This window comes from Rousettus aegyptiacus, unplaced genomic scaffold (genome assembly GCF_014176215.1).
Source record: "Rousettus aegyptiacus isolate mRouAeg1 unplaced genomic scaffold, mRouAeg1.p scaffold_m13_p_2, whole genome shotgun sequence".
Classification (NCBI taxonomy): Eukaryota; Metazoa; Chordata; class Mammalia; order Chiroptera; family Pteropodidae; genus Rousettus; species Rousettus aegyptiacus.
In genome coordinates, this window is record NW_023416295.1 from 173855244 (window position 1) to 173880105 (window position 24862).

General features: G+C 44.7%; 1 protein-coding gene and 1 pseudogene across 7 annotated transcripts in view; one reads left to right on the forward strand and one right to left on the reverse strand.

Annotated features, from left to right (window-relative positions):
* EFCAB6 (EF-hand calcium binding domain 6) overlaps nt 1-24862 on the reverse strand; it is a 173582-nt gene that overhangs the window by 147286 nt on the left and 1434 nt on the right. For 4 of the 7 annotated variants that reach the window (XM_016135757.2, XM_036237626.1, XM_036237627.1 and 1 more), the window contains 4 exons: nt 19658-19755; nt 11160-11305; nt 5919-6130; nt 1059-1147 (listed from right to left, as the gene is read on the reverse strand). In XM_016135757.2, the coding sequence (XP_015991243.2) occupies nt 1059-1147; nt 5919-6130; nt 11160-11305; nt 19658-19719 (509 nt within the window). In that variant the 5' untranslated portion in view covers nt 19720-19755. Of the gene's footprint in view, nt 1-1058; nt 1148-5918; nt 6131-7178; nt 7406-11159; nt 11306-19657; nt 19756-21903; nt 22268-24862 lie in introns of those variants that run through there. The other 3 variants (XM_036237628.1, XM_036237629.1, XM_036237630.1) reach the window with 3 other exon arrangements.
* On the forward strand, nt 24226-24344 carry LOC118614712 (annotated as a pseudogene).

Consider the following 24862-nt stretch of genomic DNA (forward strand, 5'->3'; position numbering starts at 1 on the left):
TCTTAGTCCACCACTTACTAAGCATCAACTAAACAGAGCATGGCGAAGTCCCAGATCATGCAGGGGATCATACTTTGTCAGTCTTGTTGGAACTGCTACACTAATTTTTTTTTTAACTGTGGTAAAAAGGAAATAACAAAAAATTTACCATCTTGACCATTTTAATGTACAGTTCAGTACATAAAATGTTGTGCCCCATTCACATTATTGTGCAACTGATCTCTGGAATTTTCTCACCTTACAAAACTGAGATTCTATACCCATTGGACAGCAGCTCCCTGTTTCCCCTCCTCCTGCCACACTAATTCTCACACCTAAGCTGCATCCGTGATTGAGTCAATCACAAAAGCTTTAATACCCAAATGTCCTAATATTTCGGGACCAAATTTAATTCTTATAATTGTTTACACAATTCCTGAAAAAAATGAGGTTTGGTCATTTGAAATAGATAATCTGAATAATTTTTTATTAGAATAATATTTCATAAATCATAAACTAGAATGAAAAACTTTACAGCCGAGAGAATTAAAGTTCATCCTTTAACACTCTCACTTTGCACAGAAAGCAAATGAGCCCCACGCTTATACTAAAGCTATGAAATTTTTATAAGAGGGCTCATACAAAGACCTTTTTTTAAATGTTTAATTTCCAGCTACAAAACTATGCTCTTTCCAATGAAAGACATTTTAAAAAATGTATAAAAATAAACAAATTTGGCATCTTAATACTTTTACGTCAAAGTTAAAATTAACTATTTCTAAATCTGAAATACATTGCACATAAAATGTTAATCTGACTTTCATTTGCTATGTTTCCATTTTTAATACAGTATCGTTTCCCGTCTTCTTAAGTATATCCTGTATAGATGCTGGAATCTTCTCTAAATAAACTTCAGCTGAGGATTAGCGCTACTAAGTTCTACGGGGGGATGTTCTACCAACACATTCCATTTACATCTGCCAATGTGATTGGCGCCAATGACCTTTTGTCTATCTCTCATCATTGCCAATTTCACATTCTCCTACGAGCGAAAGAAAAAAAACGACAACAACACTTACCTCTTTATAACGTTTATATTTAGGTCAATTCCGCCAAACCTGGACAGGAATTCAAGGTACGGAATGGCGCCAGAGCTGGTGAGGGGGATCTACAGGTAAACAAGAGGAATGGCAGCCCGTCAGAGAATTCAGAACAAGGCAGTGGATAGCACAGGAGGTTCCACGATGTAAGGCGGGGTACCACCAGTGGGATGGGTATCTGCTAACCACAGCTACGTACGGCAGGTGTCTGAGCTGACACGCAGCCTCAGCAAACCAAGCTCAAACAGCACGATGCCAGTCTGTGCTCGATTATAAGTCAACGAGTTGTCTACAAAATTATCTAAAATCTAGATCTACCTAAAATATAAAGTTAAATTCGTAGAAATATATTCCGATATATATTCTATATTTGTATGTTAATATGCATTGTGTATAACATATATTATATATGCATAAATATATAATATGAAGATATAGTTCCTAAGAGGCTGAGGCCCAGCAGAATTGTAATCTCTTAGTGTCATGTAAACTTTCTCTACATTGATATACTTTTAAGGTAGAAAAAGTTATTTCTAAATTTAAAATTCTATAAAGGACATTAGTGGGTCAAGTGAGTCAATACAGTCTGTAGAAGAAATAATTTTCTCAACACTTAATTTAATGAAGTTGATTATTGTGCTGTGATTATATAAAAGAATAGTTCTTATTCTTAGGAAATACATGCAAGTATTTAGAAGTAAAGAAACATGATATAACCAACTTCCCCTCAAATGGTTCAGAAAAAAATATGTATACATCACGTGTATTGTGTATAGTATTGTTTGTAAGCGCACACGCGCAAACACGCATGCGCGCGCGCGCGCACACACACACACACACACACACACAAAGATCACAGGAGAAGCAGATGAGGTTAAATGTTCATAACTGGCAAATCTGGGTAAAGGGTTCCTAAGTATTATCTATACCATACAGGTAACTATTTGTACTAGTCTTATTTTTCTTAAAAATTTTCAGGAGGTTTGAAATTACTTTTAAGTTAAAGTCAAAATTTTTTGTAAATGAAAATAATTGTTTCCCTTCAAAAAAGATTATGAAACTAAAGGTAAGATAAATATATAATCAACATAAACATATTTTATTAAGCTTTACGCAGATACACAAAGTACAATTTCCCATGTGTACTGAAAGGCTCCCAAATCCACAGTCGAGTCTGACATTCACTTAGCACTTCAAATTCCAGCCTCAGAGCCCAGCACGGTCACGTCATTCTTCCCCAAAGGACAAATTTCTCTTTGCTATTTAAAACATGTGTAAGTAGGAAAAGGAGCCAGAGGAAGAGTGTGACGATTCTCCCCGGAAAGTCCACCCATGACTTCTCTTTCTGATGGGGCATGTTTAGGAGACATAATTTTGGGTAGACACTGCAAAGTCTCCCTAATCTTACAGGATGTGCAATGCCAAGACCAGACGCCCTCTTGGTTATGGCGGTGACCAGAGTACATGAGCAGGAACGAAACATCTGCAGAGCTCGTAGTCTGTGGGCAGGCACAGGTGCCACTCCTGTGTTTTACGTGAGTTAATTATCTAGCCCCCAAAACCACCTTGTGAGGGGCTCGAATTTTCTGCATTTCACAGAACAGAGGTGTGACCTCCCTGTGTAGCACTGCCAGGAAGTACCAGTCATCTCTGACTCCAGAGCCCAAGTCCACCTCATCACACTAACCACCCTGCCTGTGAAAAAAAAAAAAGAGAGAGAAAAGAAAAAAGAAGAAGAAAGAAAGAAAGAAAGAAAGAAAGAAAGAAAGAAAGAAAGAAAGAAAAGAAAGAGAAAATCCATTAACCTATTGAAGGTTTTGTCACATTTCATATTATTATTTATGGTCTAATGCAAATTCTAATATGGCAGATACAATTTTGCATTGACCAGTCCCCAAAACTAAGTCCCTTAGACAACCAAAGATGTGAGTCCAAAAGGACAGGTCCTGCTAAGAACTCGCCTTTTCAATATCTGTGACTCCAGCCAATAAATTAATTAATTAATTAAGTAAGTAAGTAAGTTTGAGAGTCAAAACTGCCCACAGATGAGTTGCTGAAAGCAAATTCTTAGACTGGGACTGAAGGAGGGTAGTTTGTAAATCACTGCCCATCACGCTGATAAATATCTTCAAAGACTTCTTTCCCTACATGGTGGAACCACTGGGACCAGATTGAATCTGGAATCCATTTACCAATTCAACTCCTTTTAAAATGTTTATATTAATATTCAGAGACTGAGACCACATTTTTTTTAATTTCATTACTATTAATGGAAACTAAGGTACAGGCCTTGATCAATTATCAAAACACTCTGACATTCAGACATGCTTGACATTGTTCTTGAAATAAAGATAAGCTAAAGTAAATTCACTATAATTCTTTTCTAAAATGGGGGAAATGCTCATGAAATATTTTACCAGTTTTATACATTTGCAGTTAGGCTTACATTAACGGTTGGAAAAGAGAGTTTATATCACCACATGGATTAGTCATTAAAAGATCGAGAAAAAGTCACACACACTGTGGACTCCAGGGAACAGGAAGAGAAGCCCCGCCCTTCATCCCCACAAACTTGGCCTCCTGGTCACCACACCACACTCCAGCCTCCTTGATTGACACGTGGGTCACAGGAGCTCAAGGTCCTAGAACAGCACGCCTATCGTTCAAGATACACCACCAGGACCCCTTTTTAAAAAATCTTAAAAATCAAATGAAGTTCTACAGTTCTCAGTGACTTCTCTTAAAAACAGATGTAGCTTTTAAAAACAGATACACATTTCGCATTTTCTGTACTTTTCCTCTTCCTGCATAGCTGATTAGCTTGGGAAGATTGTCAAATTTTTAAATTAACATTAGATCATGAATATAGGGAGACATTAGCAGGAAATAATATTTTAACTCTCCATTTGGTACAAACCTATGAGAAAGCGGATACACTGTTTGCACAGACAAATGTTCTTTAAAAGCAAAAGAACGTTACCATATGACACAGCAATTCCACTCTTAGGTATGTACCCGAGAGAAAGGAAAACATGTCGGTACATGAATGTTCATAGCAGCATTGTTCAAAACAAGCCAAAGTCCATTAAAGGTGGCCTAGCCATACGATGGAGTATTATTCAGCCATAAAAAAGAACGAATTACTGAGTCACGCTACAACGTGGATGAACCTTGAAAACATTATGCTAAATGGAGGAAGCCAGACACAAAATGTCACATATTGTGTTATTCCATTTATGTGAGATGTCCAGAACAGGCGCCTCTGTTGTGACCGCAGGTAGATCAACGGTGCCGGGGCGGGGGAAGGAGTGACTGCGAACGAAGACGCCGTTCTTTTCGGGGTGATGAAAACGTCCTGGAAGTAGAAAGCGCTGATGGTGGCGTTATGTTGTGAATATGTTAGAAACCACTCACATATTTTTAAATGGCGAATTTCATGATACATAAATTATATCCGAATAAAGCTTTTATTTCAAATGTAGTACAATAAAGAGTGCCACACGAATCAGTATGTACTGTTTGTGAAGTTCCGGAAGTAGAAACATTTTTTTAAAAAGAAGAAGAAAAAAGCTCTCCCTCTTTCCTTCCCTGTCTGTTCCCTAACGATTCGGTCCTAAATCATGAGGCAGGACAGAGGATAACGGTGTCTGCAGCGTCGGGGGAGCCGTGGTACCCTAGGGTGGGGAGGCAGAGTGCTGAAGGCCGGGTGAGTCGCCTGCCAGGGAGACCGATCCAGTAGGGAAGCGGGCTAGGAACAGAAGCCCGGCTTCTCACTGTGCTAGTCACGAGGGTAGAAAGCGAGGACGCTAGAATGAATCCCGAGGCGCTGGATTAGAATCGGCGGTATTGGTGTGAAGTCACAGCTCTCAGTATGCAGAAAAATCGATATAGAAATAAATATAGATATAAATGTGTACATATTTATATGGAGGAGTATATCCCCTAGGGCAAAATACCCCTTCCTCCCAAAAGCCTTCCTGGACTGCCACACCTCATTTTTAGCTCATGCTCCCTCCTCTAACTCCTATGCCACCCTGTAATCGGCCTTGTCCTAGCACCTCAAGCTTCCAGAGACCCGTTGCTGAACTGGGGTCCCCTCAAGGACGCCAGCAGCTTATTACTCTGCCCCGGGTCAAGCATACAGCAGATGCTCAGCAACCACTTGATGTAGGAGCAAATGCCCAAAAACAGATGGCCCCGGACTTGCGCTGCACGAAGATGCAAAAGCAGTGTGCATCCAGTGGAATCCATACTTTGAATTTCGACCTTGTTCCCGGGCTAGTGACACTCCCTAGTGACGCTCCCCTGTGACGCTGGGCGGGGGCACCAGCCGCAGCTCCCAGCAGGCCACGTGGTCACGAGGCCAAACCCCGAAGCTCTAGAGCATGCTCGTTCGCGGTGTGGGAGGTTCTGCCCAACCGCAGGCAGATGCACATGTCCTGAGCACATTCAAGGTGGGCCGGGCTGAGCCACGGTGCGCAGTAGGTTAGGGATCTTAAATGCATTTTGGACTTCAGATGTTTTCAACTTAAGATGGGTTTCTTGGGACGTAACCCCAACGTAAGTCAAGGAGCATCTGTACTAACTTCCAAAATATAAGCTAACCAAATACGTTATACATTGAAAGCCTTATAAAAAAACGAAAAGAAAATGACTGGAACGGTGCTGCGTGCAAAATGCGACCCGGGTACCTGTCGACTGTGCCCAATCGGCCAGAATTTAATTAAGCGGCTTGTGAGAAATAAAACTTTAACTGCTCGCTTGGGACGACAGGGGAAAGTCAGGGTCACCTGCTCTTCTCCACAGTCGGGTTATTTGAGGTCGTTATCCAGACTGTACCTGGGTGAGCACGTCTTGAAACTGCTCTCTGGTGAGAGGCACCAGGAAGGTGGTGATGATTCTTCTCAGCTCACTCCTGGACACCGTCATGTTGTGGCCGGGATCGAGCAGCTGGAAGGCTTTTTTCAACTCATCTCCTTTATCGGTAATTTTTTGAAATAAAATCCGTTTAATATCTAAGAAGGACAGTATTGGATTTGCAATATCTGTGGCTGTAAAAGAGAAACAGCAATTTATTAAATGCGCTTAAAGCTAAGGTACTAAACCATCTCACTGTGTATTAGGATCAAACAACCTTCCGAAACAGAGTGTCTACGGTATCCAGGTTTCTACATCTAAACATCAGATGACTTGCAATAGCAGATCTGCAGTCACTTTTTCACCTCTGAAATCTGATCAATGTAAAATGACAGTAATAACATTAGAAAGAAAAAACATGGCAAAGATAATCTTCCCTATAGGAGACACATGTCACTACAAGTGAAAAACAGGGATACTGGAGTAAAACGGTTAAGAATCGATTTCATTTCAAATCAGTCTTTAAAATATCATATTTATTTAGTATCTTCTTGCCAATTTTTGAGGGAAAACCATGTAATTCTTAAATCTAGATCATTTCCCTTTCAAAGACAAGGAAGAAATGAGACAGGCTTGACCCTAAAAGGTAGTAGAAGAATGTTTAGAGTGCTCAAAATGAGCTTCCAGAGGGCGTGCCCCTCCTGGGAGGAAAAGGGGTGGTGTCCCAGCTATAGTGCATTAGGTCCAGGGTCCCCCGTGTCACCAAAGGAGAGCTGATACAACACAGGCCTCTCACCCCGCTACCTAAGATGAAAACTGTAGGAACGAGGTAGAAATAACATAAGTAAATACAGAAGCTACAAATCAGCTCATAGTGCCAAGCGGGATTATGAGCTTGAAGATATGATTATCTATTCTGATATTTTATAACCTACTAGGGAAAGAGGAGGCTAAGAATAATGGTAGTTTCATAAATCTCTTATATTTATTTATAAGCTTGCAAAGGTTTATTAGTAGTTCTGTCTTACATGGTAAGTCCTCAATGAATATTAAATGTCTTTAACATTGCCTCATCTTTCGTAAACTTATTCGCAAGCAGGAGCTAGGGAAGGGTGTGTAGAATTTCCCTTCCAAGCTGGTGACCCCTCCTGGCATGAGGATGGACACGGCTTTAGTCTTGGGGTGATCTGGGCCAAATTACAGACTTGAAAAGAGACTCTCAGTGCGCCAACCTGGACTCACCCAGAAGGCCCTGAGGGACTTCCTCGCAGCTGTAAGCTTCCCTGAGCTGTTTTCTGTCTGACGTGGCAGAACTAGGACCGTGTCGGGGCCCCACAGTCACACTGCTCACAAGCAGCAGTGTGGCGGGTCCTGGGGACCACTTCCGTCCTTCCTCGGGGCCACGCTGGCCATCAGCGATGCTCACCCTCTGCGCTCAGTCACTGAGGGCTGAGCACACACAAGGCCTACGACGGGGGCTGGGGATGCCACTCACTCACAACGCCCACAGCCTCCTGGAGGGCGAGGGATACGTAACCGGACACACAGGAGACCCAGAGGAGGGGTGACGGGGGGCAAGTTCTCAAGAGAAGCCTCTTAGAGGGAAGAGGTGACACTTCAGCTGCAACGTGGAGATGCTGAGAGCAGAGGCCTGGCAGTGAGGGGTGCCGCGGAGGACAGCCGCCCTAGGCGGGAGGAGGAGGCAGGACAAGCAGGGGAGGCGGCAGCCAGGCGACGAGACTGCGAAGGTCGGAAGGAGCCAAATCATGGTGGGCCTGGCCTCACGCTTTGCGCTCTGGTTATGGCACGGCACGCGGCTTTGCCGTACCCCGAGCTTCATTCTCAAACTTCATGGCTATCGCGTGGGAGAGGAACAGCATGCGGGGAGAAGGGAGGCACGAGGCGGGCTGGGGAATCACGGCCTGCTCCGGCAAGCGTTCCAGGCGGCGTCGCGAAAGTGGTGGTCACGCAGCGAAAAGCGGGGGCATGAAAGGGTCGGTAAGGTAGACAAGGCGGCGTCTACGGAACCTTCGGCCGGTGAGCAGGGCGAGGTGGCGGAAGAGGATAAAGTTCCTGTGTCTGGCGTGGTGGCGGGGTCGGGGGTGACGCTCTCCGCTGAGAAACAACATCGGAGCATGCGGCAGATAGGGTGTTTCCCGGGACAGCGTCCTCGAGTTCCCCACTACAGGCCGTCACGTTAGCAGCACCCCCCCACCCACCGCATCAAAAAGTGAGGTGTACGTTCCTTCGTCTTAAGTCTCTGTGGGCTGTGACTAGGGCAGAGCTGACAGAGGTCACAAAAGGGATGACAGCTTCCACCTGGTCCCTTAAGATGCCCACACCAGCCGCCATGCCGTGAGGAAGTCAAGAGGCCACCCGGAGAGGCCACGAGCAGGCGCTCTGGCCAGAGGCTCCCCTGGGAGAGGGCAGGCAGGGAGCAGGGGCTTGGCAGAGGGTGAGGAAAAGGGGCTCAGAAGTGCAGGGGTCCCTCCACTGCTGCCACGTGGAGCCTCAGGAGCAGCCGACTCAGTGAGGGAGCCGCGTGAACCAGCACCGGCCGGTAAACACGCTCCTCCCGCCGCCCGTCCCGCCTGGAAGCCCCTCCCTGCTCCGGTTCACGGAGGGATCCCTCTTGTCCATTTACGTCTCTATCTTGAAATCCTTTCTCGGAATTTTCATGTACACTTTTAGTTGCTTTCCAAGAAGCCTCATCTTTATAGCTGAAAGTTCTTAATTTAAAAGTATCAGAAAATGTTCATTTGAAACTATTTGAAATTACTCGAAGGAAAACCTTCTTTCACGTGCCCTCTGCAACTTCCGGGATATCAAACAAAAGCGGTCACGGAACTCTGTATAAACCTGCTAGTGGGAGCACAGATTGATGTCATCGCCATCCATCTAGGACATGGAAAGTCACAACAGACTGTCACTCTTGCTCGAACGAGGAGGGAACAAATGAGATAAGCTTTAAAAGATGGGTTTCAAAGCCCATCGGAGAACAGAGGATCCAAAGGAGATAAAGTCCAGAACGGACCAGCCGTTCCTCAGACAAAGGACCCGAGGCCCCGCCCATCCCCGCAGAGGCGCGGGGAGGAGAGCGGGCTCACTCCGCACCGCACCGCACCGGGGCGAGGAGAAAAACCACCGCTAGCAGCCACACGAGGGCTGGCGCGCTGGACTCTCAGCCTGGGAGCCTCGCCGGAGAGCACGTCAGCACCCGGCGCCGCCCTCACGGACCCTCGCGCGTGCGCGTATGGCACCCAAAGCTGGAGGTGGGGCACAGAGCTGCGTGACATGCCCAGGCACACAGAGTCTTCTGCAAGCGGGCTCACCAAAGGCCGAGGACAGAGCGGGAGCTGAGCCCAGTTTCTCTGAAGCCGATGGGGCCTTCACTGAGTGCGCCTCAGCAGCCCACTGCAGACTGGAGGCGGGAGCCAGGGCAGAGAGCTCCCCAGGACCCGTCCAAAATGGCAGGTGGGCTGTCAAGCACACAGCTCCCCCAGGAGGCCAGCTGGCAGCGGGACTGGACCAGAGACCTGTGGAGTCTCGCCAGGGCTCAGACCTCAGAGCTGCTGAAGGGAGGCGTCTGGAACCAGTGGCCACCTAATTCTACCCGAAAACGCAACCAAGTCCACACATGGCTCGACCTAGAGATTAAACCGAGCCGGCCCGTCTCCCCAGAAGCCTGAGAGAGGAAGGGGCATTCCTTTTGCTGGTGGCGAATACTCATTACTGCTGTCTCTACTGCTTCTTACCCAAATGAATGGTCTTAAATCTTTTTAAAATTGCAAGACAAGTGGAATAAAAAAAAGGCAACCTAATTGAGAGCAAAGGCAGTCACCAGAAGACCCACAGAGAGAGCAGGTGGGAGATGAACAGGTATTTAAACCAAGAATGGCACATATGTTAAAGAGATTACAAGAACAGTGACAACATGCTGAGCATGTGCGGGCTTTCAGCAGGGAAATGGAAACTATTTTTTTAAATCATATAAAAAGCTAGAAATTAAAAATATAATATCAGAACTGAAGAACTCATTGGATTTGCTTAGCAGCAGACTATACGTGGTAGAAGAAAGGACTAGTGACTGCGAAGTCAGGTCAATAGAAACTATTCAAACTGAAACAAACAAAAAGCAAAAAAGCGTTTAAAAAGGAAACAAGGTACTTCACATCTGAAGCGAGAAAGAAAGGAAGGGGCAAGCCAATGAATGAACAAATGAAAAGACATATACTTTTGGGAAACAATGTCAAATTTCACTGCTTTAAAACCGAGTGATCCAAATTAGCTGAAAACTTATGTCCACACAAAAACCTGTACGCAAATATCTACAGCAGCTTTACTCATGATTGCCCGTCCTTCAGCACTGAACAGACAACTAGACTGCGGTGCATCCAAACGAGAGAATATTATTCAGAGATAAAAAGAAATGAGCTAACACGCCATGAAAAGACACGAAGGAGGCTTAAGTGCATATATTGCGAAGTGAAAGGAGCCAGTCTGCAAGGCTACGCACTGTATGATTCCAACACTATGGCATTCTGAAAAAGGCAGAACTACGGAGGCGGTAAAAACATGCATGTTGCCAGGGGTTAGGGGGCGAGAGGGAGAGGAACAGGTGGAGCATAGGATATTTTTAGGGCGGTGAAACTGTTCTGTATGATGCTGTGACAGTGGACGCGTGTATTTACACATTTATCAAAACCCAGAGAATGTACGACACAGAGTGAGCTTGGACGTAAACTGGAGACTTCACTTAACAATAATGTACCAATGGCGGCTCACGGACAGTACAAATGCACCTTGCTGAAGCAAGACATTAACGACCTGGGGAACCAGGGCCAGGCCAGAAAGGGGTGGGCGGACCCTCCCCTGTGCCACAGCTCCATTTTTCTGTGAACCAAAAACTACTTAGAAAATAAAGTGTATCGAGTAAGGAGAAACATAGTAACTAACGTCCGGGGATTCTAGACTCATGCTGTCTGGATTCAAATCGCGACCCACCACACCACATAACAACTATGCAACTTTGGGGCAAGTGACTTAATCAACCTGTGTCTCGGTGTCCCCATTAATAAAAGAGGGACAGGCAATAATAGAACCTATGTCGTTGCTTTATTGCGAGAATTAAATGACACGTGAACCCTTGTTACAGAGTCTGGGACCTACTAAATAAACGGAAGTAACATCTACTGTTAGCGTTACTTGTTCACGAATACTCACTTGAACAAGGTCTGAACATGTTTTCGAAATCGCTCCTTGAATAGACTCTACAAGGTGAAGAATGGGGTCTCGATTTTGTGCATTTTGGTGTGTGAGGAGATGAGGCGCGACAATCTGGTAAAACCGCCGTTTTGCACGTTAAATTCCTGTGATGCAAAAGAAAACAGATGACGTTATCTTCCAGCGCACAGTGTAAGCGCGGCCGGCCTCCCGCCTGGTCCTTTTCTGAAAGGACAGAGGGAGTCTGTAAAAATGCTGCTGGTGGCGACCTCCTCGCCAGCGTCTCAAAGACTGTTCTCGGGGTGAAGAGAGAACGGTGAGTTTAGACTCCTTGTTTCCAGCAGTTCCAATAACCTTCAAAACTGAAAAAATAAAGAAGCTTTTGGATAGGAAAATCTACTTGCATCTCAACTACTGCACACGTATTTCTGTGCTGAGTGGCAGGGTAGAGGCTGGATTCTCTGGGCTCTCCTGATGTGCCTCACTGTGCACCTGACACACGGTCAGAGGCAGAGCTGGTGGACTGCGGACCTCCAAAAATCCTCTCCTCCACAACAGCAATGAGAACACTGGCAAAAACTTTCACAATCGACTGTGTCAGAACTCTGGAAATTAACCTAAGGTTGGCAGCAAACTAGGGAGTACGTATGCGTGAAAGATGGTGGAATCTGTATGAACACCAACTTTTGTAGCATTTCGACTTTCCCTATTCGCATCTTCTCCCGCCCCCACATCTGCAGTAGCCTTGAAAACAAAAGCCTGTGATCATGGTGAAAACCCAACTGGCCGACAGCCACTAGAAGGAGCAGGCGAGAGCTCAGACTCTTTCAAAACCCCACAACCAGAGGATGGTCACGTGCGACCTGTCCAATGGTTCTGAGAAACCCCACTCACAGGCTGTCTTGTTTGAACCAATTCAGAGCTTGCAAAGAACAGGCTATCGTCAAAAAGGCATTTGTTGAAAAAATCATAGGCAATTGTTGTTTAAAATCTTAGCTGTCTGAGCAGGTGGATAACAGATGTAGCAAACAAAAGATGAACTAAAAAGTTTAGAGAGAAAAGCTGGGGAATGAGATGTCCATAGGGGCTCTGAGAAACTCCCACACATTCCCGGGAATCTAGACAGCGACTTGCATGTGTAGGGCTGTGAGCATGTCCAGGACTATGTGCTTGCTCAGGAAAAGACCTGAGAAAGCCCCAAGCTCTCATCTCTGGCTGACCTTGAGGCTCTGGTCAAGGTCACAAGCAGGAAGTGAAAGCTAACATAGGACTGTAAACTTCCTGGCTATGTGTTGAAGGAACGCTCTAATACACACAAGGTGCCCCTCAGCAAAGATCAGAAGACTATTGTTTCTAGGCATTTCAGGAAATCTCTGTCTGATCATGAGCTGTTTACTAAGATAACCAATCAGACTTCAGTGGCCATACATGACAAAGAACACAGACTTTACAAAGTTAGTTTAGAAAAGTCACTAAACAACAAAACATAGGAAGAGAATATGATTTTAAGAATTGCCACATTATGAAAATGTCTAGTTTTCAGCAAAAGATTTATGAGACATACCAAGAAGGGAAGGGAAGGGAAGGGAAAGGGGAGGGGGAGGGGGAGGGGGAGGGAGAGGAGAGGAGAGGAGAGGAGGCCCATACATATTTATCTTCAGAAACATGCAAACAAGAAAGAAGTGAAATGAAATATTTAAACTGTTGAAAGAAAAAAGATACCAACCTAAAATTCTGTATCAAGCAAAATTATTCTTCAAAGGTTAAGGAAAATAAAGACTTTATTAGATAAACAAAAATTGAGGGAATCTGTCACCAGCAGACCTGCTTGCAAAATATTTTGTTAAAATAAATTCTTCAGAAAGAAAGAAAAATCACATGGGTCAAGAACTCAAACTACATAAAGAAAGGAAGAGCATTAGAGAAATAATAAATGAAGGTAAAATAAACATATACATACCGAACAACAGAGCCCCAATATACCACTGACAATCATAGCTGGAGATTTCAATATCCATTTTTAATAATGGATAGACCAACTAGACAAAAGGTCAACAAGGAAATAGAGGACTTGAACAATACTATAAACCAACTAGACATAATAGACATCTAAAGAACACTCTACCTAATGATAATAGAAGACACATTCTTCTCAAGCGTACATGGAACATCTTCCAGGATAGATCATATGTAAAGAGATAAAACAAGTCTCAATAAATTTTAAAAAGTTGAAATCATCAATATATGTTCTCTAACCACACTGGAATGAAATTAGAAATCAATAATAGGAAGAAACTGGGTAATTCACAAATATGTAGAAATTAAACGAAACACTCCTAAATAACAAATGGATCAAAGAAAAAAATCACAAGAGAGATTAGCAAATACATTTATATGAATGAAAAGAAAGGCGCAACATTATCAAAACTTATGAAATGCAGATAAAGCACTGCTTAGAGGAAAATTTATAGCTGTTAATGCCTATATTAAAAAAGAAGAAAATCTCAAATTAATAACTTAACCATCTTCTTTAAAAAACTATAAAAATAACCAATTAAACCCAAGTAGAATGAAGGAACTAATAAATATTAGAACGGAAATAAAACTGACAATAAAAAACAGAGGATACCAATAAAATAAAAAGTTGATTCTTTGAAAGACTGGCAAAACTAACAGATTTTTAGCTAGCTTGACCCCCCCCCAAAAAAAAGGGAGTGAGAGAGAAATACCAAAATTATTTAAATCAGGAATGATAGGGAGGGCATTATTACTGACCTTACAAAAACAAATGGATTATAAGGCAATAGTAAATGTATGAAAACAAATTAGATCACTTATATGAAATGGAAAAATTCTTAGAGACACAAGCTACTGAAACTAACAAAAGAAAAAAAAAACTCGAAGTAGACTTTTGAATAATAATCAAAAAACTTACTGGAAAAAAGCCGAGGACCAGGTGGGTTCACTGGTGAATTCTACTGAACATTTAAAGAATAATTAAAACCAATTCTTCCTTAAAATGAGAGTAGGGAACACTTCCCAACACATTCTAAGTGGTCAGTATTACTCTGATAACAAACCAAACAAAAATATCTAAGAAAAGAAAGCTAAAGACCAATATTCCTTATGAATATAGGAAAAATCCTCAACAAAACACTAACTGCATCCAGCAACATGCAATAAGAATTAGACAGCATGACCAAGTGGGACTTACACCAGGAATCCCTGGTGCGTGGTTGAACACAAAAGTCAGTCACGTGACGTCGCTAGACTCAAGAAAAAAGTATCATCTCAGTGAATGCAGAGAAAGCATTTCACAAAATTCTACAAACTTTCATGATAAAAACACTCAATAAACTAGGAACAGAGGGGAACTTTCTTGACCTGACAAAAGGCATCAATAAAAAAACAAAACTTAATGGTAAAAGAACAAAAGCTTTCCCAAGAATGTCTGCTCTTGCCACTTTTATTCAACATTGTACCAAAGGCTCCAGCCAGAGCAATTAGGCAAGAAAAAGATATACAAAGGTATCTATATTAGAGACTAAGAAAGAAGTAAAACTATCTCTACTCCCAATGACATGATTTTGTACACAGAAAATCCTAAAGAACACACACACACACACTGACACACCCCAGAATAAACAACTTCAGTAAGGTTGCAGGATAAAAGACCAATATACAATTGTATTTTTATATGCCTGCAATGAACAGTCCAAAAATAAAATTAAGAAAACAATTCCATTTGAAACAGGAAGTGGCATCACCAGCATCCAGTAAGGAGGTCTCAGGATTAAGGAAAGAGGATAAAGAATGAAGCAGTTGTCTAAAGAGAAGGCAAGCAGGAGACTGGGAACAGTAGGATGATTGCCAGGGAGTTTTAAGAAGTTTGAAGAAGAGACAAGAAACTCAAGCTTATGAAGAAGTTTAAGAAAGGAAAAAAGTTATTCTAGATCAATTAGCATTTACTGGGGACATAGTATGAGCCAGAAAACACGCTTACGATCTATGACAGCCTGCCGCTGAGCCCCCTCCCTGCCCGATCGCCATGTGTGCCTCCCATTTCCACGGTGAAGGCACTGAGGCGCAAGCAGGCCAGCGGTTTGCCCAGGAGTACACGACCTAAGCCCGGAGCTGGGTCCAGGAGGAGCGCTCCCCCCAGATGTCCCGTTCGCACGGTGGCCATGGCCAAGGCTTTCCTGTAGCTTCACAAAACGAGCGCCCAGCTCCTCGAGGGCGGTGAGAAGCCTCTGGCCGCCCACCGCTGCATGGACGGTTAGGAACACGCACCTCCTGCCTCCCCCGTCTCTTCAGGCATGCGGAGAGGATCTGTGGTAACTGCATTCCTTGATGCCGTTATTGCTGATGCGAATAACCACTTTCTTTATTTCACCCATAAATTCACTTCCTAATAACAATCAGGCCTGCCAGGGCTTTGGCCTCATGCCTTATTACACCACCTGAGGAGTGAGATAATCACCCAGAAATGTACTGCCTGTTGTGCATTTTATTACTTGAATACAAAGCGATTCAATTCAAGAAACACTTAGTTGAAGACAGCATGAAAAAAAATAATAATCATACGAAAAGTAATTCCTCCCAGTGCTACTAAGTACGCGGCAGGGAATAATCCTCTTCCAGCGGGAGGATGGCCTGGATGACCTGTTGGGTCTCCTCCAGTTCTAATTTCTACCAATTGCAGAATCATAAAAGCTAGTGAGACTTCAATTACAATATGAATATTCCAAAAAGCCAAATCTGGATAGTTCTGAAAATGGAGCCTATTTGGGTGTTCGGCCCAAACGTCCTTGGTGTACGCATTTTCCAAGCAACCGTGTTCCCACTGGCTCACTCCGCAGCAGCAAACGTGGCCAGAGAGAAACAGAGAGGGCAGGACCCCCTTGACCCCCTTGACCCTCCAGCAGCTCGCCATCTAACCAGGGCTGAAGGACACGGCGGCACACTTTCAAAAACAAGATGACAGTGCCCACACAGCCTCCTCGACTGCACCGACGCAGGCTGGAGAAGCTCGGGGACACCAGCCTCCCAGGGCTGATGAGCGTGGGAGCCCTACCTCGGGGGTCAGATGGAGGACCTGTCCCAAGAGATGTCATCACCGGTTTATCGCAAGAGGGAAAGGGCTAATCCATCTGCTGATTCCTCAAGCAGAAATAAGGGGGATTGTCATGGTTATTAACACTATTATTTTAAAATGCATTTATTTTCTATTTTTAAAAATTAGTTTTAAAAGGTTGTTGAAGCAGACAAGGAGCTTCAAAACAGTGGTCTCAAAATGGAGCCCTGAACCAGGCACTTCAGCATCACCTGCAAATTTTTTAGAAATGGAAATTCCCAGGCCCCACCCAGACCAACCAATCAGAAATTCTGGGGGTGGGGCCCAGCCATCTGCATTTTAACAAGCTGAGACCATGATTGTAGAAGAACCTGAAGTTCACTTATAAGGACCAGTCCATGTGTAAAGTTCTCTTCTTGATATCAAAATGAAGACCAACAATGTTACATTTAAGTGATTCTGCTAGATCCTCCTAGCAATAACTGAGCACCTACTTTGCTGGCCATTGGTTAGTCAGCAACCTCATGACAACCTTTGGAGTTAGATACCATTATCCATGTTTTTAGAAGTGGAGAAATTAAACTCCAGGGAGAAAAGGCAGATTTACTCATGTGGCCAAGACCCAAAGTCTCCTAAATTTAATCCCATGCTTTTTGCCCAGCTGTGCCAGGATAGCGTGTGTGTGTGTGTGTGTGTGTGCGCGCGCGCGCACGTGTGTGTGTGCATGTGCATGCATGCAGACACTTGCACACTTGCACAGATGCATGTGAGTGATTTCTGTGCATTCTCACATAAACATACTACTACTAACAGTGAAGTTCACATATACTGAGTAATAAGAAAATCTATCAATCCTTAAGAATGTACCTTGTGTTTGTAAAACAGTCTAACAATTCTACAACCGACTCGAAAAAAAAAAATCATAAAAAACTGAAAGCAAGTCATCTACATAAATATCTGATCGAATATTAGGATTTGGGGTTTGTGCCACCAATACCGGTAGCAGAGGCCCGCCTCACTGACCCCAGCCTCATGCTCCCTTAATATCTGAGAACTGGCTGCCAACCCCAGTCTACCGTTCCAAACACAGGCATTAGAAGAACACAAGTTGATTTACAAATATATTCCAAATGACAGAGAATTGTAAAAAACATTTTAGCCAGTCATCTGAATTTAATTTGGCAGAATCCTCTGTGGTTGTAAGCTGACCTTGAAAAGCACATGGCTTACAAACGCAGCAGCGCCATGTGTCTAAGCCGCAGCCTTCCTGCACCAACGGCCGGCCCTGTGTCAGGGTCTCCTCAGATCCCCACCCAGGCTGTCACCTTCCTCCCACACCTCATTATTAAGATACTTCTCTTGCAGCATGTATTTCAAGTCTAGCCACACACTACCGCGCACGCACGTGCACACATGCGCGCGCACACACACGATCTCAGAAATCAAACTCCAAATATAACGCAAACCCCTCAAAGTTAATATACTTTAATGAAATAGTATCTCACTGTCATAAACAACTCTAAGGACTATGTCGAAACACAAAAACGTGTTTAGGAAAAAGTGTAGAGGAAAAGTACAGTAGGAGAAATGCTATGAATACAATGACATAAACACGTTTTCGCACGGGGACAGGGCGTAGAAGATGTGACAGAAATAACTACGCTGGGATGATGGGGCCATCGATCTTTTTTATTTTAAATGTTCTTTAATAAACGCATCACAACACGTTAGCTATAAGATGCCTAACCAGGTAGCACATTACCTGGCTCCTGCCTGCCTCTCCCTTCCCAGCTCGTCACTCTCCCCTGGCCCCATGGCTCTCTCTGCCTGGATCTCCCCACGTCTCTGCCTTCCCCTGACCCTTTACCTGCCTAACGCCTCTCCCCTTCAGACCCAGGTGTGACCGTCACCTCCTTAGAGAGGTCTTCCTGATCACCTTGTCTACGTCCTCCTTGTAGAGTCTCTCATCACGGCCTGTCCTTCCCCTATCCTGCACTTATCACAACTGGTAATTATGCTTTTATCTGGGAAATTAGAAACTTCATTATAAGCTCCATGAAATGAAACGTTTTGATATGACTGTATCCCCCGACCCAAGCACATAACTGACACTCCAAAAGTAGTTATCAAATTAATGAATGATTTTCACAGCCCTGCCATTCAAACAGCACTCCCTTCCCAACACGCGCACACGTACACACACACATGCACACACGCATGCACACGCACGCACACGCACACATGCGCTTTCCACTCCTGGACCTTGTTTTGGATCCTCACTCTTTCCCACCATCCAAGGCAGAAGTTTCGGCGCTGTCCATGATTGGTCACTCTCTGCCAAGCTGAGAACAAGGGGCCAGCATCAGAAAGGGCTTCCTACTTAACACCCGTGACACTTAGGGTCATCCAATGGCTGTCTTCCCTGTGAGACCATTAATGTCACGAGCACAGGGACCACATCAGATAATGACGGTCCAAAAAAACAACGAACACTGAGCTTGACCGAACTGAGCATTCCGGTTTTGTGATGTTATCCGCCCAAATGCCCGGCTGCCCCGGAATACGGCCCTAAAGAAAAAGCTGATGTTGTTTTGCTTGTAACGTGCTTTCCCTTTCACAGCTGCAAACCTCTAATTTCAGAAAGCGTCTCAGAAATTCTCTCTTACCTAACAAACATTTTCAGACTCACGGCCGCAACTAACGCGATGACAGATGTGGCAACGGGCCATGGAAAATCAAGTCGTGTCCGGAAAACCTGACCTCAGGTCGGCTGTCAGTCATCCGCATCTCAGAAACTGTTTGGCTGGCAGCCTCCAGAAATGGAAGGGCTGCAGGCCATCGCCTTCTCCCAGGCCCAGCGAGCAGACGCAGGTGCTGGACGCACCCCGTCTACACTGCAGCCAGGCCCCTGACGGTCCCCTTTGCTGGGAAGGGAAGCTGCAAACCTTGGAGTCCCGGGGGGGGGGGGGCGGCGGGGGGGGGGCGGGGGGGTTGCCGCTGCTGCCCCCTATAGCCAGGACATGATGCATCAATGAGAACACGGGCCGTGCCCAGCACCCCAGGGGGCCCTGCAGTGACACAGGCTGAGTCGTGTTCTCAATGCACTGTGGCTGTCTGACATTTGCAGTCACCTTGAGTATCAAATTAAGGACATTCACCTTTAAAATGGATAAGCCAATGATTGTTGCTATGATAGAGATGTAAGTTCCTAGACAATTTTGGCACAAAAATCAGCATTTAGTACATGCCGCATGAACGGCTAACACGACCAGACAGAAGTGATAATGGTGTCATTATTGACTTTTAAAGCACTTTTCTCTCGCGGCCTTATGCCCAGTGCAAGACACTAACGTGTGTCCTGAACTCGACGCCATCTCCTCACCCGTCAGCTGACCCAGGCGTTCGGGAAAGGGCGGCGTCTTACCTGGCCTTGGGGCTGCCTGATTTGGTGCTGTTGACAGTTGTTTTGGTGCTATTTCGTTTCATTTCCTTTAAGAAAAACTATTTCTGAATTTGTGTATTCTGAAAAATAAGAGAGCAATGGGGTTAGCACAGATTGACAGACAGATTTCTTTATTTAGTTTATCGAGCCACAAGAACAGAGCCTTCGGGTCTACAAGATAATTGGGTGCTTCTGCCAGCGACTAAATTATGTCGAAAACCTCAGGCGGGTCCCCTACCAGCACGTCACGCTAAATTCAGGTCTCTCAGGTGGAGACAGCTTGTGTCAACACCGAACGAGCACAATCGCCCTTCCTATATCTCGATCCACACCACACACACACCACACACACCACACATACCACACACGCACGCACACCACACGCGCGCACACCACACGCGCGCACACCACACGCGCACACACCACACGCACGCACAGCACACACGCGTGTACGACACGCACGTGCGCACCACACGCACGCGCACACCACACGCACGCACACCACACACGCACACCACACACATGCGCACACCACACACACAGATACACGTACACCCCCCGCCCCGTGGTCCCCTCTATTTTCCTCGCATCAGCCAGAATCGACATTTTTAAATGCTGATTTCGTGTTACTTCCTTGCTTTACAAATTCCAATCGCTTCCTACTGCCCCTGGAATAAAGACCAGAGCCCTTAATGGTGTCCCAGGCCACGCGGGATGGGCCCCGCCTGCTTCTCCAGCTGTCTCCTTCTCCATGCCTCGCCATGGTGGCCCTTGGCGGTCCCTCAAATGTGGCCTTGGCCACATGGAAGCTTCTTCCACATGCCGTGGTGCTCTGCCTCGACCCCTCAAGCTTCTCCGCACTCTGCCTGATGATCCCCCTTGTCCCAGAGATCAGTGTTTCTCAAACTCAAGTGTCCTTCAGTGTCACCCGGAGGGTTCGTCAGAAACCAGCTGGATCCAGGGTGGGTGGGAGTTGGTGGGGACGAGTGGGGGGAGTCCTGAGACTCTGCCCTGCTGACAAGCTCCTGAGAACCACTGTCACATCTCTCGGGTTACATGTCACTTCTTCAGGGAGCCTACCTTGACATGCTCACACTAGGTGGGCCCATTCCACACTTCCACAAGGACCTCTGCTGTCCCTCAAGCCCTTAGCCAAGTTTGTAATGATGAGTATTCAATTAATGCTTATCTCCGGGCGTCCCCAGATCCCAGGCCACGGACTAGGGTTCAGAGGTGTCCAAACTCACTGAGTGAATGAATGAATTTGCTTCCGCTCCTGAACCTTGATAGTTAGGGTAGAAATCCCTGCCTTTGTTCACTGTTTCTCTTCTTACACAGCAAGAACTTGGAGAATACCTCTTAAATCTATCCCCCGCTTCCTCCATCCCTAAGGTCCCTGCCCCTGATCATCCTCACACATCTGGATTAAGAAATAGCCCCCTAAACCGCTTCCGGGTCTCTGACTTCTCTCCCTGATCCACCCTCCTCAGCTGCCAGGATTTATCGTTCTAAAGCACAGATATAGTCATGTTACTTCCCTGGCTTAAAAACATGCAATGCAAAACCATACATGTGTTAGAATTTCATAGAACTCTGCAGCAAGAAAAAAATGAGTGCATGTCAAAACTGGTGAAATCTGATGTCTGTAGCTTAGCTACCAGCACCGCGAAATGGTTTTGATCATCGTACTATGGTTGTTCTGTAAGACGGGAGAAGCTGAGGACACACAGGAACTTTCTGTCCTTTTCTACAACTTTTTTGTAAATCTAAATTTTTTTTTTTAATGTTTAAAAAATCATGCAATACTCCTCCAGGGCATAAAGTCGTTCACATCATTAATCACCTGGCCCAGGTGACTCTTCCAGGTACTGCAGCTTCACGTAGGCTGCACGTGCACACGGGCCTCCGGACAGACCACGTGGTTCCTCACCCCTGCGTTTTAGTTCATGCTTTTGCTAGAACTCCCTTCCTCTTGTCCCACCTGGGGCACTTGAATTCACCTTTCAAGACTGAAGGCATAGCCCTCCCTTTGTGAGGCCTTCCTATCCTCCTTAAATGAAACCAACCACACCTTCGCAGAGAACTATTTCATTACAAAAGAGAAGGACAAAAAGGTCAAAGCTACCGTAACTATTTGCTGTGCGGCTGGTGGGGGGTGGCGAGTGGGGGGAGACATAAAGTATAAAGTCAAAGTATTAATACTTCCCAGTCCATCCCCCTAGTCCTACCTCTATTTCCACTTTGATTCTCTGCTTCTAGAATTTTCTCTCGGCTGTTTATCTGCGGCCCCTGCTAGTCAGCGAGCCCCTCGAGTGGAGAGAATCAGCAACACTCATCTTGCTGTACACAGCACCTGCCGCTTGGCCTGGCGCACGGTGAGCTGTCTGCCGGTCTTCGCTCTTTGTGGACCACAGTCATCAACACCTAATACTGTGAGGACGAGCAGCTGGCACTGATTTCACCCTCGTTCTGAAAGCTAAACAATGTTCTGAACACGACGAGCAAGGTCATTCCTAGCTTTACATCATCCGGAGCTTAGGTTTTCTAGATAAAGGGAACCTAAGACGTCCATGAACATGGTTACTTCAGAACCTGGCAAAGTAGAAATTAGCGAGAATGATAAAACCAATGCCCCTCAAACAGGCACCAAGTCACAGACCATCAAATAAACTTCTTAATCACAGGCAGAAACACAATTAGGCTATTTCACTGACATATTTCTTCACCAGATAAGTATTGATGTCCAGTTTTTAACAGATGCTATTTATATCCGAATCATAACAAAAGTGCTATCCATCTGCCTTGGCTTCCAGAGAAAACATAATTCAACACAAGAGTAAAAAATGTGCACAGCCAAACAGAAATGGCATCAGAAATGAAAATTGTTGGAACTGGTATTGTGGGGGGGAAATTATCATTTGACTAAATTGGAAAAAGTTGCAAGCAACACAAAAGATTTTGGCAGTCAAATCCAAATACTTGGGAAAAATCTTCTCCTTGTCTATTCTGATACCAAATGGACATTTTGTTGTATTTTGGGACACGCACCCTATAAAGTTCCCTTTTTAGCCTTCCACACACTCACTCAGTCATTTACTGAGCATCTACAGTGGGAAGAAGAAAGGACTTGGAGTCAAGAAGATATGGAGTTAGATTGGTTCCACTATCTTCTGTGCAAACTTACAAGTTAATTAACCTCCTCCTGACCCAGTTTGCTCATTTGCAAAATGGAAATAATCTTTCTTTTAAAAGCAAGTATTCTTAACCTGGCATCTAGGGGCAGGGTCCATGTGTGTGCTTTCATAGGTCTTTAAACTCTTTCAGATAAAATGCAAAAGTGTGTGTGTGAGGCAATTTTTCTGGAGAGAGGGTATGCTGCTTTCACCGGCTTCTCAAGGGTTAAGTGACACAAAACAGTTAAGTGCCACACCCTAGGCTGGAAAGATTCTAGATAACATATTGAAACAGCCAGACACACAGTGGACGATGTGAACTATTTGGTAGCTATTAATTTTAGGTCCTGGGAAGGTACAGAAAGCTAAACCTGACAGAGCCCAGGGTAGAAGGCAGGTAAACAGTTACAGCGTAAGGTGCTGGGTGTCATCACAGGACAACAGAGGAGGGCAAACCAGTCAGTGCAGAAAAACCCCAGCAGGAGACAGTGACAAGGCGGAAGCACCAGGTGCACCAGGACAGTGATGTTACCGTCACTGCGGTGTCCTTGATGCCGGGCTTGGCATATGGCAGGTGCTTAGTGAATAACTGGCAGGTAAATGAGCAAAAGAGTGAATGGAACTGACCCAGGGGACAGCATAACACCATCTAGAACTCTTGAGGGAAAACAAAATTCAGAAGGTGTTAGTAAAAAACTATCACTATTCAAAATCGTCCACTGCAAAAAATTCCATACAAATGCCAACAGTCCGCGTTCTCTCCGGAAATGGTGCAGACGCTGAGCCTACACCTTCATCGTTCAGCAGTAATCGGTCCCTCCCCGGCTTCGTGATGAACCCCAGGAGAACTGTCCTTTAGATGCAGGTGTTAGAAAAGCTTCCCCCCACCCCCCAGAAGAATTAAAATGCATTATTTGCCTGGACAAAATGAACTTCCTTTTTCCTTCTTAAAAAATTTTCTTTTTCCTTGCATTCAAGAAGCTCCCAGCTAAATTTGTAGCCCAACTATATTAACCATCTTGCACAATCTGAGTATTCTCTTTCATCCTAATGTTACTTTCCTATTTAATCTGTATTTTTCATGAGCCTGATTTACATGTTTCTATTTTAGCATTTTAGATGTATTCTTACAGTCACCTTTAAGCTTTTGTAGGACGTCCAGAGTGTACACATTTTTGAGAGTGCTAGAATACTAGGCAAGAACACGGGTTCTGTTCTGAGGCAGTCCTGGAGTAGAAGTCACACTCTACCATTTATCTGCCTTGAAGCCACTTAGAGGCTCTGTGTCCCTGTTGCCTCATCTATAGAAAGGGTATAGTATCCGTACTTTTTCATAAGCAGCTCGTGAGGACTCAGTTTAAAAAATGTGAGGACCCAGTCCACGGCCATGCCACCCTGAACATGCTTGATCCTGTCTGATCTCGGAAGCTAAGCAGGGTTGGGCCTGGTTAGTACTCGGATGGGAGACCACCTACGAAGACCAAGCACTGTAGGCATAAAAAAAAAGAAAAATTAAAAAGAAAACGTTTTTAAACATAAAATGAATTTTAAAATAAGGGATTGTAAGCTGACAAGGTCCTTGCAATCTGTGAGGTCAACCAAGGTTTGTCTTGCCTAAAAATAAATAAATAGATAAATAAATAGTAATTTAAAAAAAAAAAGTGAGGCCCCAAACCTGGAACATCAAGAGGGAGTAGCGGTCCTAGCTGTGGCACTAGAAACAGTGAAACTGTAGGCAAACGGATGGAGAGAAAAAAAAAACAATGCCACCTGAGACTAAGTAAACAGACGAAATAGCAGTAAAAGGTCAACACTGAGAGAAAAAAGTGGAAAGGGAGCTCATTAGTACTAGAAGGGTCTCACGTGCATTCGTTGTCTCTATTCACAGAGTTTTCTCAAATATGTCCCTTCCCTTTACATCTGCTCTTCTAAATGGTGTGGATATCCTGGATAGCATTGTGTTGAAAGTGAATTAATATTTAAATATTACGAGAATGCAATCTATATAATTGCA